The sequence below is a fragment of the Phyllostomus hastatus genome, unplaced genomic scaffold, assembly GCF_019186645.2.
Source record: "Phyllostomus hastatus isolate PE091 unplaced genomic scaffold, TTU_PhHast_1.1 phas_contig_150, whole genome shotgun sequence".
Lineage (NCBI taxonomy): Eukaryota > Metazoa > Chordata > Mammalia > Chiroptera > Phyllostomidae > Phyllostomus > Phyllostomus hastatus.
In genome coordinates this window covers 33,994,791-34,009,072 of record NW_025333611.1, presented here as the reverse complement: position 1 = coordinate 34,009,072, position 14,282 = coordinate 33,994,791, and the positions used below count along the sequence as shown (strand labels likewise).

Sequence of the window (14,282 nt, the reverse complement as noted above, 5' to 3'; positions counted from 1 at the left end):
ATATTAAGCCACACCTGCTGAGACTCTGGAAATGTGTAACTTGCACAGTTTTGCATTCAGGCAGCCAACTCTCAGTGAATCTGTTCAGAGCCTGGCTCCTTAACTCATGGAGAGCTCAGCCAGAGCTCACTTCTCACAGCTACCACTCTTGTCTTCACCTCGGATGCAGTAGTTTCACAGCCCGGGCCCTGCAGCATCAAGCTGGTAGATTACAAAACCAAAAGACAGCCAGACTTTTCACACTCGCTGCAGTTTTTGCAGCCAAATGTTTATCTTGCAACAGTGGTTAAACCATTGCCTGAATTTTAAAATCTGTTTTTGGGGGAGTCTGGCTAAAGGGGATTCGTTTAAGAATTTAATTTAATAGTGTTAAGGGTTTTCTCTAGAAAAGGAGGTAATTTTTCTTTTAAATGTGTAACTTGAGTTTGGCAAATTCGGGATTTTGAGTTTTGCTAGGTAACAAAAAATCATTAGTTGGGAACATGAAACCCAGTAAAACATGATACTCATGATACCATTTCCTTTATGCATGAGGGCTGCTGCTGACCTAAATGTTGGGAAACAGGAAGTTCTCACGGTGGTATCACGGCAATAGGGAGGAGTATCCAATGTGATAATGAGTAACAATGGTCATAGCTAATTTTTTAGCAACCTATAGATCTCAAAGTTTGTTGCAGTTTTAAGTGTTTTTAAATCCTCACCTGAGGGTATGTCTATTGATTTTACAGAGAGGGAGAGGAGAGGGAAATATCACTGTGAGAGAAACATTAATTTGCTGCCTCCTGCATGCACCCCAACCAGAGATTGAACACAGCCTTTGGTGTATGGGACAACACCCCAATAACTGAGCCACCTGGCCAGGGCGGTGCAGTTTTACATGCAAGGAGGAGGATAATGTTTTTGGAAAATATTTTTTGTTAAGTATAATCTTTTCTGCTTTTTTCTAATTTGGTTAATTTTCATTAACTTAATAGTTTTTTTTTTCATGCTTCTGAACTAAGTAATATTTTTTATTAGTAAGGTATGCTTGTATTTGCCCCCCTCCCCGCCTTTTTTTAAACAGATAATCTTTATTATATGCCCTGGCTGGTGTGGTTCAGTGGATTGAGTACCGGCCTGAGAACCAAAGAGTCACCAGTTCAATTCCCAGTCAGGGCACATGCCTGGGTTGCGGGCCAGGTCCCCAGTAAGTGTGTGAGAGGCAACTGCTCAGTGTATCTCTCACACATCATTATTTCTCTCCCTTTCTTTCTCCCTTCCTTCCCCTCTCTCTGAAGATAAATAAAATACAAAATCTTTTGAAAATAATAGATAATCTTTATTATATTTTTTCCATTACCATCTACTCTGGCCCTTTTAATCAATATTTTATCCAGTAAAGTAGCTTGAGATGGGAAATCCAGTTCAAGATTTACCATTTTATGTGCATTTCTGATTTTGAGCATTACTTCAAATTTTGCAAAGTGGTAACTAAAGTCCTGGAGATGGCTTAAATAACAAAAGAAGGAGGACCTGGAAAGGTCTTTTCCTGCCAAGTGAGGTTTTGGTCTGTTTTGATGCTGTTTTTCCAACCCTTCAGATACCTGCTCTCTAGTGACTGCATTTCAGGCGTTCAGTTCTCTGCTGATGGCTAAGTCCTGAAGTGATTTAAAAAGTTGCCTCAGAACAGCAGCAAAAACCCCAAACAGTAGTTCCTGGGGAGGCCTAATATGTTTCACTTGTGACATCAAACTAGAGCATAAGGACACTTAGAAAGAAGAGAATTCAGAAGCTTTTCATTAAGCATCCCAGTGTGGGAGGCTGTTGGAAGATCACCTCACTGCTGGGGCAGCAGCCGTGGGGCAAAGAGGCGCTGAAGGGCCGTGCAGGCAGACTGCCATGTAAAGGGGGAGGGCTGTGTAAATGGGGGACTGTGTAAGGGGGGCATGGATAGCAGCTGCTGCACAGGGTACACTGGCCCACACCTCTCGATTTCTCTTTCTCTCTCAGTAGTCTGTTTTTAGAGTCGTTTTAGGTTCACAGCAAAATTGAACAGAAAGTAGAAATTTCCCATATACCTGCCCTAACCCAGTAACCATAGGCTCCCCCATATCAACATCCTTCACCAGAGTGGTCCATTTGGTGGGCCTCCACTAACATGTCATAATCACCCAAAGTCCCTAGTTTACATGAGGGCTGGTGGTATTCATTGTATGGGTTTGGACAAGGTGCAATGACGCGCATCTCCCATTACAGCATACAGAGTCGTTTTGCTGGCATGTGTCTTTTTGTCTTTCTGGCCTTGTGGTGTTCTTGTTCACGTAGGAAATCAGTGGGCCCTTGTCATTTGTGAGGATGACATTCTGAGTCTTTCATGGATCACCAATACTACTAAAGCCTCAGTAAATGCCACAGACTAAATGAAATTTTTAAGGAAATCTTTCAGTTAAGTATAAGACCAAATAAATTACAGATCACTCTATTGTTAGCTCTTAGACCTTTTCACTTTCTCCTGGGAACCAGTTTTCACAAAACAGCACTTTACATGAGCTAGTGTGTGCATTTAACTGAGTGACATGCCCACTCCTGAGGAGGGGCCGATGCAACTAACCTGACAACCACTTAACCTACAACAGTTTCCAGCCCATGAAATTCCTGTCTTTGCTTCAGCAGAGTGATTGTTTAATAGAGGTCATAGGCCTTCAAGGTCATTCTTCACTGTTAACACCCTGTAAAGTCCAGGTGCTGAAAGGTCTGAAGTTCACGTTTGGGCCTGTTTGTCAATCCACAATCTGTTCTCCCAGGGTTTCTGCGCCACACTGCTCCAGGGCTGCTTCCCTTCCTTGGCCCCTCCTCAGGCAGGCCTCCTTGCTCTGACCTGTGTTACTGTGGAAGTTTCCCCCACCTCTCCATCTCTCCTGCCCCTGTAAGCATACACTGCTTCCGCCAGGTTAGTGTTCCTAAAGGTGGTGGTCACTGTTCTCTGCCACCTTAAGGACTGACTTCCATACCTGGTCTTCCCCATTTTTCTCTCAATATTTGCTACATTCTAAGCAAACTGAACATTTTGTTCCCTTAAGACAACTCACATTTTCCCATGCGCACTGTCCTCCGTGGAAATGCTACCTTGATGAAACCCTTCCCCAGCAGGTGTAATTTTTCTTCCTGTGTGCTCCGTAACACTTTGTACAACTTAGCCCTTTCACCCGTTCAGCCTTGTGTCGCAGATGTTCAAGGCTCCCTCTGCTCGTCCCACTGCTGCACACGTCACAGAACACGTTCATCTGGGACTCCGTTTCCATGACGGCGTTTAACATTTATTCAGCACTGAGGTGCTAGCACATTGGTGGCATTTTCATCTCACTCACAGTGCTTTTGCACGTACGCATACACAAATACATGTTTTTTTGATTTTATATGAACAGTATCACACTGTAGGTATTTTTCTGTTAGCTTTTTCTTTTACTTAATGTGATGGAAATCTTTTATGTTCATTATATGCAAGTACCTCATTTTTAATGGCTGCATAATCCATAAAATGGATGTTACCTATTTTATTTAACCACCAATGGATATATTAGGAAGCTTTTAAGTGTTTGCTGCTACAGATAGTGCTACAATGTATGTATGTCTTTGCACACTTGTGCAGACACACTAGAAAGATAATTTCTTAGAAATGGAGTTAATGGGTCAGAGGGTATGCACACTCATGAAATTTGTGTCCACCAGTAGTGTGTGAAAAGACCTGTTTCTGATTTTCGTGTCATCACCCTTTCTCACTTGTGCTGTCTGTGGCACACAGAACAGCGCTTACTGTAATTCACATCTCCCTGTTTACTAGTGAGGATAAATGTTTTTACATACATCAGCTATCTCTCTCTCTTCTCCAAAAATTGCCTATTCACATCTCTTTGGCACTTTTTCTATTAGGTTGTCTTTTACTCGGCGATTTGCTCCCTTTTTAAATGCATATTCTGGGTATCGATCCTTCTCACGTACTCTGCAGGCAGGCATCCCCAGTTTGTCCTTGCCCTCCGACTTTCTTTGTGGTGGTGTTTGTGACTGTGGTTTTCAGGTAGGCAGATCTTTAGTCTTAATTTTTAGCTTCTTGATTAGAAGGGCCTCCCTAATTCTAACATTATAAAAATATTTTTTTCTGATAGTTTTATTTAACTTTTATTTATTTTTTTAATTCATTTGGATTTTATTTGAGGTTTGATAAAGGAGGGTGATATAAGTTTACATTTTTTTCTCTCCACTATTAAAACCTTTCCTATTGATTTAAAATGTCATTTATAAACTAAAGTTCACTGTGTATTTGGTTTTATTTTAGTTTTATTCCTGCCCCAGTATTGTGATTTTATTCTTTTGCATTATTCTTTTGATTTATGAACATTAGAGTCACTTCATGGATTTCATTTAAAAAATATTTTTAATCTCATTGAGAGTTTTGCTGGGTTTGCGTTTACTTTGTGGGTGACCGAGGAGAGTGGACGTCTTTACTGTATTGACTCTCCCATTCTGGACCCTCTAGTATGTCTGCTTTAATCCGTTCTTTTGTCCTATTGTAAAGTTTTATGCCCTTTCCCTTTAAATCCTGTGCCTTTTGTTCGATTTCTCCCAAGGTATTTCATGGTTTTATTTCCACTATGAATAAGATCCTTTTTTCTATTGTTTCTTATTAGATTTTGCTACTGGATAATAAAACTATTAATTTCTATATGTTTACTTTATTTCTGACTAACTTATTAGTCTCAATAGTTTTTCAGTTGATTTCTTAAATTTTCTAAGTGCACAATTGTATCACCCACAGAAACAGTGACATGTTTCAGGCCCCCCCCCCCATTTCTTCTTCTTAATTGTCTTCCTGAATTACTAGGGGTCTCTAGGATACTATTTTAGGGTAGCCATAATAGAAGGCACCTTTCTCGTGTTCTTATTTTTAGGAGGAACACTTCTGTATATTTTAACATTAATTGGATGCTGCTGTGTATATATGATAGAGTCATTTTGTCAAATTAAAGTTTTCTTGGCCTGGCTGGTGTAGCTTGGTGGATTGAGCACAGGCTGTGAACCAAAGGGTCACGGGTTCAATTCCCAGTCAGGGCACATGCCTGGGTTGTGGGCCATTCCCCAGTGGGGGCCACATGAGAAGCAACCACACATTGATGTTTCTCTCCCTCTTTTTCCTTCCCTTCCCCTCTCTTTGAAAGTAAGTAAATAGAATCTTAAAAAAAGAAATTTCTTCTATTTTTCACTGAGGATTTTTATCAAAACTCAGTGTCCTAACAAGTACTATTTTGACATCTACTGAGACAATTTTTTCTTTTAATCCATTAATGCAATGTATCATCTTAAATCTTTTTTTCTATTATACTATTCTTGCCTTCTTGGGATAAACACTACTCAGTCATGATATATTCTTTTCAATACTCTCACTACTAAATTTGCTCTTACTCAGGATGCTTGTATTTATAGTCATAAGCAAAATAGACTCATCCTTTTTTTCCCTTACTACTTGTCTTTTTGCTATGTAATATGTCACATACTTGAGAGTTACATGTAATGGTGTACCTCGAAGATTTGATAACATTTACTCATAAAACTGAGATTGGTGGCCTTAAAGATGGCTTTTTGACTGCCTTTTAAATTTTTAATTGTCCTATTCAAGGGCTGTTAATACTCTACCCACTTTTCTCTGATGTTGAGCAAGTTACTAACTTCATCACGTCAGTTTTCCTAATGGGAAAATGGGGATAACCAAACCTGACTCTCCAGTATTGTTGTAAGGATTAAATGAGATAATATGATTGTTTCAGCATAATTGTTCCTCCCGTAAGGTAATGCTCATCAGTAGTAACCGCTGTTATTATTATTCCCTCAAGTGGATTACTGCATAGTAGTTGCCTTAATCATCCCTAGCTCTTGCACAGTGGAGTTGTAAACTCCAGACTAGACAAAAGATACAGCCCAGGTAGCATCGACTCTGTCTGACACCCCTCTCAGTGAGTCTGGGTTTTTCACGGATCCAGAGCTTTTACCTGCAGTGCTGTCTGTCAGTACACCTGCCTGTGGGCCAGGACGGACCACCTCGTTGTCCAAGGAGCCACGGCTGAGGCCATTCGCAGCTTGGACACCTGCCTCACCTGGAGCTTGCTCTCCACATTGCAAACGCTTATTTCTGTTACTTATGGGAGATTTTTTGTTTGTTTTGTTTTGTTTGTATTTTTATTAGTCAGGGTTCTCTAGAGGGGGGAAACATATACACATATATTATAGAAATTGGTTTATTGGATTATGAAGGCTGAGAAGGCCAATGATCTGCTATCTGCAAGCTGAAGAATAAGGAAATTTGGTGGTATAATTCATTCCAAGTCCAAAAGGGAGCCAATGGTGTAAATCCCAGTCTGAGTTGGCATTTATTTTTAACTTATACAGAAGGATGACTTTTGTAAAAAGGAAAATTCAGGATCCAAGAACATTCTCTGAGGGTGTTGGTTTGTTGGTTTTTTAGCAAATATTTAGAAGTTTTGTCTGCATCCTTTGAAAGGAGTATCATATGTTAGGCTAAGACAGATGCATAAAGTAGAAAATGGAGACTTGTATTCTCATAGACAAGCAGCATATGGATTTTTTGCAGTCCACTACTTCAAAATCCTTCATCTGATATTCAAAATGTATTTATGTTGAGTCATTTCTTTCTCTTTGCTGGTGAACCAGAAGATCATGAAATGATTATGCAGAGGCAGAAGCATTACATTCAGTTTCTTTTTTTGTATATATCAGATAAGAGGCTTGCAAATGGCAGTCAGGCCGCCTCACATCCTCTGTGTGGCTGTGGCACCGCTGTGGGCCTGCTTGTCACCGGCGCAGCGCTTGTCAGTTCACCAGCCTGCTTCCGAAGAACCGAGGACTTTGTGATGACAGGAGGCAGTACTAAGAACAGTGTTAGGTTCTGAAAGGCTACTTTTGTTTTTACAGACATTTCTTTCCTTCTTGTTAGTGTTTAGAAACTGCTCTTTTTTCTAAAGAGTGTTACGAGGGGGGAGAAGATTTGTACGTATTTAGAATTAGGATTTCTGAATCTTCAGCTAGGAAGGGAAAATAAAAAGTTCTGAAGTTCAGCTCAGCTTAAGCCTCTGAATCACTCTTTCTGCCCCAAAGCTTCTAGTAGAGAGAAAGCTCACAGAGCTGAGGAGTGAAAGCAGCCTGAGAGGCTGACTCTTGGTAGCCCTAGATAGTAACAGAAGGGGAAACGGCAGGCATTCCAAGGGTCCACCTGTTTCCCCAGAGAGCAAGGGGCCCTGCACACCTCCCATCCCTCTTTAGTTCCCTCTCCTCCATTCCGTATGCTCCCTGTAACCCCGGGGGCAACTGTGGAAACAGTCCTACCTAAGAAAAGTCTGCTAAAGACTGTTTTCTGACATCTTCACAGTATTTACGTATTTGGGAGTGTTCGTTATCTCATAAAAAGTAAACATGGAGTGGGGACCCTGGAGCTCTGGAAAGGTGACGGGCAGTTTTCATTACCAGCCAGGAAGCAGGGTTTTGGTCTGTTTATTTTTTCTAGGTGTTACTGTATCCTATTATTATCTCTGAAATATCAGGGAAGTAGCTTCATAATATTGTTATGACATTACTTACATTATTATTGTATATTTTATTGTAAATTTCACATTATTATTCCATTAAAGCACCAATGGCTTTTTTTTTCCCTAGAGCGATAATGAAATTTCACAGTATGAAAATGGAAGAAATCAATAAAATCATCCGTGACCTTTGGCGAAGTACCTATCGTGGACAAGGTAGCGGACGCGGTGCCCGACGGGTGCTCTTTCCAAAGCCTATCCCAGCTCTTACCCCGCACGGCTTCTCAGCAAGCTAGTACTGCCTCCTGGACCTTCCTGAACAGCTCTTTGATGTTTTCTAAGAATTCGTATCTTGACAACATCTTGTAGCAAGAAAAAAATGCAAAGGTTTCTATTCCAGAGCCTGACAAGACTGACATATTTGGCTACAATGCACAATAGATTTAGCTGATGACAGTAGGTGCTGTTGGGTGAAGATAGGGATAAGCCAAAACGAGATAAGAAACTGGCCTGGAGGAACCTGTTAATAGATGAGCTAGGAAAGGCAGCGCTGAGGCTGAGGGGTGGGACCAGGAGTCCTGGTGAATCTCTTAGCCAGACAGACACATGGGTTCCAGACAGCCCGGGTTTTCCCTACACAGCCAGCCTCACACGTCGCGCCTGGGTTTGCATATGATAGCGTGTGCAAATGACAGCAGGCCACAGGGCATGGGCTCCTCTGAACCCGTCTTCCTTTTATGTCAGATATTGAATATATAGAAATTAGGTCTGATGCCGATGAAAACCTGTCAGCTTCTGATAAACGGCGGAATTACAACTACCGCGTGGTGATGCTGAAGGGGGACACGGCCTTGGATATGCGAGGACGGTGCAGCGCTGGGCAAAAGGCAGGTATCTCAGGAAGCTGGGGGCCACCTTTACCCAGGGAAGTGACAGGATCAAAGGTCGGTGTGGCGGAAGCACCCAAGGCTGCCTTCAATGGTGGGAGCTTCTTATGCTGCTCCTGGCTGCCACGTAAGTGGGTCAGGATGCACTTTCCTCTGTATGCTCCCCAACTTCTAACCAGCGTTTCCTGCAGCATTATGTAAGTGAGGCTTTTAGGCAAAGGGCCTGAAACCTTCTCACAGGATAGACTAAATGTAAAATGTAAAACGAGCTGAAGACCATTCATTGTTTTACAGCATTCCTGGTGAGAATAGGGTAAGACACACCACTGTTTTACGTGCCATCAAGAAAGAAGAAAGGCAGTTGTCATCATAATATGCCTCCCAGTTTCAGAGAAGTCGAGGAGGCGAGAGGGGTGGTATGTTTTTGAATCAGTGACACATGCTATTAGTACACCAGGTCCTGGGTCAAACCAGCTGTGGCATTACAACACACGAGAGTCTTGTTGAGGAAGCACCCGCATTGTAGGACTGAGTCCCCAACACCACCCCACCTCGCCTTGGGGCCTGCAGACCATCTAATACCAGGTCTGCTAGAGGCAAAGGCCAGATGTCATTGTGCACAGGTGTGTACCCAAGATGTCACAGGGCCTTGAGCTTCCTCCTTTCACACTGGAAGCAGATTATATTGGTAACATCTCTGGACCTTTGATTTTCTTAACAAATTTTTAAAATTCTAGAAATGGATGCTCACATTACCGGAGTAATTTTCATAGTTTTCAATATTTACCTAAAGATACTCCATGCGTGGATGTACTTTGTTGTCAGCTCAGACAGCTATAACAATTTAAGGCATCTGCAGATTATTATCTTAATCGTGGTCTGCAAAAAATGACAAATTTGTGATCTCTAATCAGTATCCCCTACTTGCTCTGGTGATTTTTAGTGGTAATTGTGAGTGGGAACATAGAGTTTGAAACATGTTTCTTTGGATTAAAAGTACTTTCTAAAATAGTTTCTGAACAAAACAGGTTTCCTGTAGCTACTCCAAAATACAAAAATGAATTAGCAGCAATTTCTTCCTTGGTGTCAGAGGAGGAGACAGACAAATGGTTCAGTAGACACCGCTCAGAGCAGATGGCATGGAGGCAGCGGCGGCAACAGTCTAGCACCTGTGCAAGTGCCCGAGCAAAGGGCCACGCTCTGGCCTGGCTTCTGCATCTGCCGGCCTGTTCTGGGCATCCAAGAGAGGCTGTAGACTGCTGTAAGATCACTCACTCACTCACTGATTTCCCTGCACTCACAGGTTCAGGGGAGGGGGGAGTTACAGCTCCCACAAAGGTGGTGTAGATTTCCTAGCATCATCTTTTATTCTTCGTTCTGGGTGCCTTGTACCCTCAGATGGTTTCAGCCGGCCTGAGAGGTTTTAGTGTTAGGTTTCTAGGGACCTTAAAAGTACCTCAGTTTGGGCCGCTTGGATTTCCTAAGGTAAGCTCCCATGACACCCCACTCCTGTGCTACTGCTCCTTTGGCCCAGGAATTCATCCTGTCTGCCTCAAAATCACATACATGTGTGACATACACAAGCGTGTGTGTGTGTGTCCGTGTGTCAGAGCATGGCGCAGGTCAGGTGCCTCTCTGGACTGTGGGACATGGAGACTTTAGGAAGCTGGTAAGAGGGGAAAGGTCTCTGAGGCTCTGCAAAGTGGGAGGTGTCCATGTTTTCTAACCCCATTATCAGAAAAATGAAATAGGTTTTTCATTTTAAGATTTTATTTATTTTTTAAGAGGGAAGGAGGAAGAGAGAGAGAGAGAGAAACATCAATGTGCGGTTGCTGGGGGTCATGGCCTGCAACCCAGGCATGTACCCTGGCTGGGAATCGAACCTGTGACACTTTGGTTTGCAGCCCGAGCTCAATCCACTGAGCTGTGCCAGCCAGGGCGAATTTTTAAGGTTGTTAATTTAAACCATTATTAAAATTATTAGTTACAGATAAATATTATTGCCTTTCAGATTCCCATCTGTGATTTCAAGTTTTGTTACAGCTGATGGGATTGGGGGAGGGAGGCAATCAACATAGCTTTTAGCATATCATTTTATTGCGAATAGTAGGCTGAGATAATGCACCTGATGCTTCACCTTCTGGTAAGTCTCGAGAGTCCAGTCACCGTGCCTGCTCTCCCAAACCAAAGGGCAGGGATTCACCTGAGGTCAGTGACCCTGTGACCTTTCCTGTCTGCAGGGATTGAGCCCTCTCTGTGCTTTCCTGAGTGGGAAGAAGGTCTGTGCAGCGCGGCTCAGCGCTCGTGCTTTCTTCCAGGTGTTGGCCTCTCTCATCATCCGCCTGGCCCTGGCGGAAACGTTCTGCTTGAACTGTGGCATCCTTGCCTTGGATGAGCCGACAACAAATCTTGACCGAGAAAACATCGAATCTCTTGCACATGCTCTGGTTGAGTAAGTTTCTTAAATTTGGGGACAGGTTATGATCGTAATTAAAGTAAGTTGAAGAGGGTTTTGTGGTGAAGCCCCTCTCTAGATGTGTCTTCCTTGGAGAAGCTGGGTGACTTTCCCTTCTGACAGTGATTTGTCAGAGTTTTTAAAAAGAACTAGCTGGTGGCCAGCAGCAGCCTAGACACCCTGCACGTCCCCACATGTGTTCATAGGGAAACTCTCTGGTTTGGCTTTCCAATAAAGCCACCTGAGCCCACATGTCCTGTACCAGACTTAACGTGACTTGCTAAAACATTCTGGGTGGTGGCAGTGGTTTTGGACGGGATCCCCAGCTTTTGACATGCGTCAAACATCTACAAGGAATTGTGGCTCTTACTCAAAAAGTATATCAGTGCAACCCAGACACAGGAAAATTGTATATACCTTCGACCACATTCACCTGGGGTGGGGGCGGCTGCCTCATGGGGCGGCAGCCCTTGCTTAGAAACTGCTGGGAGAGGAAGAGCCTGCCCCCTTGAGTTGAGGGGCTGTTCCAGGTAGTCCCGACTCCAGCTAGACACTCCGGGCTGACGTAATGCTTGCTGTCTGATAGCAGGGCTCGGGCTGGGGGAGGGGGGCCCAGCGACATCCGAGTCGCCTTTCTCCAGCCATCTCCAGGAGCCTGTGCGGCCAGCACAAAAGGGCTGGCACTTTTGGAACCTGAGTGCATCCAGCTCCAGGTAAGGGATGAATGAGTTGATTAAAAGCCTTTCAGATCTCAGTCTCCTAGCTACCCAGCACGGAGATGGTGAGCACAGATGTTTTCTGTACACCCACACAGGCCCTGTGTGTCATACCAGTGATGCGGCTGGCGGCTGGGGGTGGCAGACTTCTAAGTAGACACAGCTCCTAAGAAGGCAGTGGGCCTTGCATATGTTATTCCCCCTGCCTGTAGTCTGTCTTTTTAAAAAAAAAAACTTGTTTTCTTCCAGAGAAAATGAGTCACAGGTCAAGAAAACCCCAGGCACAGGGATAAGTCAGACTCCTTGTGCTGACAGCACAGAGATGAGGGAAAACTCAGGGGAACACTTCCACCTGCTGTGGTGAAAAGAAACTTTTGTTCTGGAAGAAGCTAAAGCATGTGCTCTTACCCATGCATAAGCCAGACCTGTGGGAAGAGTCAGGCCATGCACCCGCACTGTCTGGGCGGCGCTGGGGCTCCTGCTGGGCTATGCTGGAGGCTGGGGTCCCCCTCGCCCTCCCCCACTTCCTGCAGGGCTGTCGGGCCGACACTCACACGGCACAGGAAAAGCCCGGTCACCGCACACAGCACAGTCATGAGTCTGACAAGGCTCTCAGTGGCTTTTTCAACTAAAGGAAAGGGTTACTTAGACTCTTCAGTAACAACATACTCTAAATATATTGTTTCAGGATAATAAAAAGTCGCTCGCAGCAACGTAACTTCCAGCTTCTGGTAATCACTCACGATGAAGATTTTGTGGAGCTCTTAGGGCGTTCTAAATATGTGGAGAAATTCTACAGGATTAAGAAGAACCTCGATCAGTGCTCAGAGATTGTCAAATGCAGTGTTAACTCCCTGGGATCTTATGTTCATTAAAAATACTCAAGATTTAATTGCCTTGGAAACACACGTCCTCAGGCAACTGCTTATATCTGATACCAACTGAGTCAGTAAGCAAATATGTTCTTTAAAAGTAGCTTTGTGTCTAGGATTTTGAATGTGAGAGGTTCTGAAATGATAAATATTGTAGCATGTGAAACATGGACTGATTCCTGAATGTCGCCCCTCCAGGCAGCCCGACAGGCCTGCAGGCTCGGAAGCAGCCCAGCCGGCCCGGCCTCGCTTCTCTCCGTCCCTCCCCAGCCAACGGCGGGGCCCCTGTGTGGGGCGGTCCCTTTCCCTTTTTAAAGTACTGGTGAGAAGTAGGTTCTGCTGCCTTAATGATTAATGGTTTGGGCATTTTTTTTTAATCAGTGTTAAGTGTTACCACTAAATTTATTTCCTTGGATGTGGTTTTTAAAAAGTTATTAGTATTTCCTGAAGATGACCACAAAAAATACGATGTTAATGTATGGCTCCACTCTTAACTCTGTAAATCCAGCCAAGTGACCTCCCGCTCTGGCCTTAGTTCCCCAACTAGAATTTCAAGTAGTTGGATGGGGCTTCAGGGTCACAGGAACCTTATGTAATCTTCTAGTTCAGGGTGTCAAACTCATTTTCACCAGGGGCCACATCAGCCTCGCTGCTGCCTTCAAAGGGCTGAATGTAACTTTAGGACTGTATAGATGTAACTTCTCCTTAACTAGGGGCAAGGAGCTCAGTGCTGCCACTGGGTAGAAACAAGGTGCTGGACCGAATAAACAAGGGGGAGGGCCGGATTCGGCCCACGGGCCCTTCTGTTTGTCTCCTGTGGTCTAGTTCAGTGTCCACTGTCTGCTTTCCCCACACATCCCGGTAAGGTGTCCAGACACGGCTCTCTTGCGAGAGGAAGCTCCCCACTGTGCACACCGCCTTTGGACAGCTCTGACCTAGAGCAAGGCTTCCCTCAGTGGTAAGTCTTTAACTCTCCTATATGTCTAGCTCAGGTGCCTTCCTGCCTCACCCTCAGCCCCAGTTGCTCTCCAAGTGTGCACTGTAAGGTGGGAGGCAAGCAGAGCCCCTCTCAGAGTCAGGGCCTGCTCCCCATGGGGTCCAACCCGACCTGGAGGAGTGGGCCTCTCATTTCACCCAGGCGTCACTGCTGATAAAGCCCAACCACACCTTTTTCTTTGGATTGCCAGGTGACATCTTGAAGCCTCTCACAATCACTGCATACAGAACGCCACCAAAATAGCATCCTTTTGAGCTAGACATGTGGGGTTGGATTGTTCAGAGCCTACTGGTCTTGCAGCACAGTTTTGTGTCATTTTGTGTGGTCCAGACAGCCCTTCTGAACTGGGGTCTAGCAAGAGTTAGCACTACTTGGGGGTAGGTGGTGATGAAAGGAGATTAGGCTTTGGGTGGTGAACACACAATACAGTGTACAGATGATGTGTTGCAGAATTGGACACCTGAAACCTATATGATTGTATTAACCAATGTCACCCCAATAAATTCAATTTTGAAAAATTGGGGGGAGGGGAGGAGGTTCTGAGGTTCTAAGGTATCTGTGATAGGCTGAATAATGGCCCCCCAGGGTACCAAGGTCTTAATCCCTAGAGCCTGCGAACATTACCTCATATAGCAAAAGGGGCTTTGCAGATGTGATCGGAGCTAAGGGTCGTGAGACAGGAGCGTGCTGGTGGGCCTGAATGTAATCACCAGTATCCTTATCAGGAGGCGGCAGAAAGGCTGGTCTGCAGAAGAGGGGCCAGGCACTCTCAGATGCCTGGGCATAC

General features: G+C 44.3%; 1 protein-coding gene across 4 annotated transcripts in view; it reads left to right on the top strand.

Moving 5' to 3' along the window:
• Window positions 1-12,530, top strand: part of RAD50 (RAD50 double strand break repair protein) — a 76,672-nt gene extending 64,142 nt beyond the window's left edge. For 2 of the 4 annotated variants that reach the window (XM_045825593.1, XM_045825602.1), the window contains 4 exons: window positions 7,699-7,784; window positions 8,313-8,455; window positions 10,774-10,907; window positions 12,315-12,530. In XM_045825593.1, the coding sequence (XP_045681549.1) occupies window positions 7,699-7,784; window positions 8,313-8,455; window positions 10,774-10,907; window positions 12,315-12,501 (550 nt within the window). In that variant the 3' untranslated portion in view covers window positions 12,502-12,530. Of the gene's footprint in view, window positions 1-7,698; window positions 7,785-8,312; window positions 8,456-10,773; window positions 10,909-12,314 lie in introns of those variants that run through there. The other 2 variants (XR_006784181.1, XM_045825615.1) reach the window with 2 other exon arrangements.
• Window positions 12,531-14,282: the final 1,752 nt, after the last annotated feature.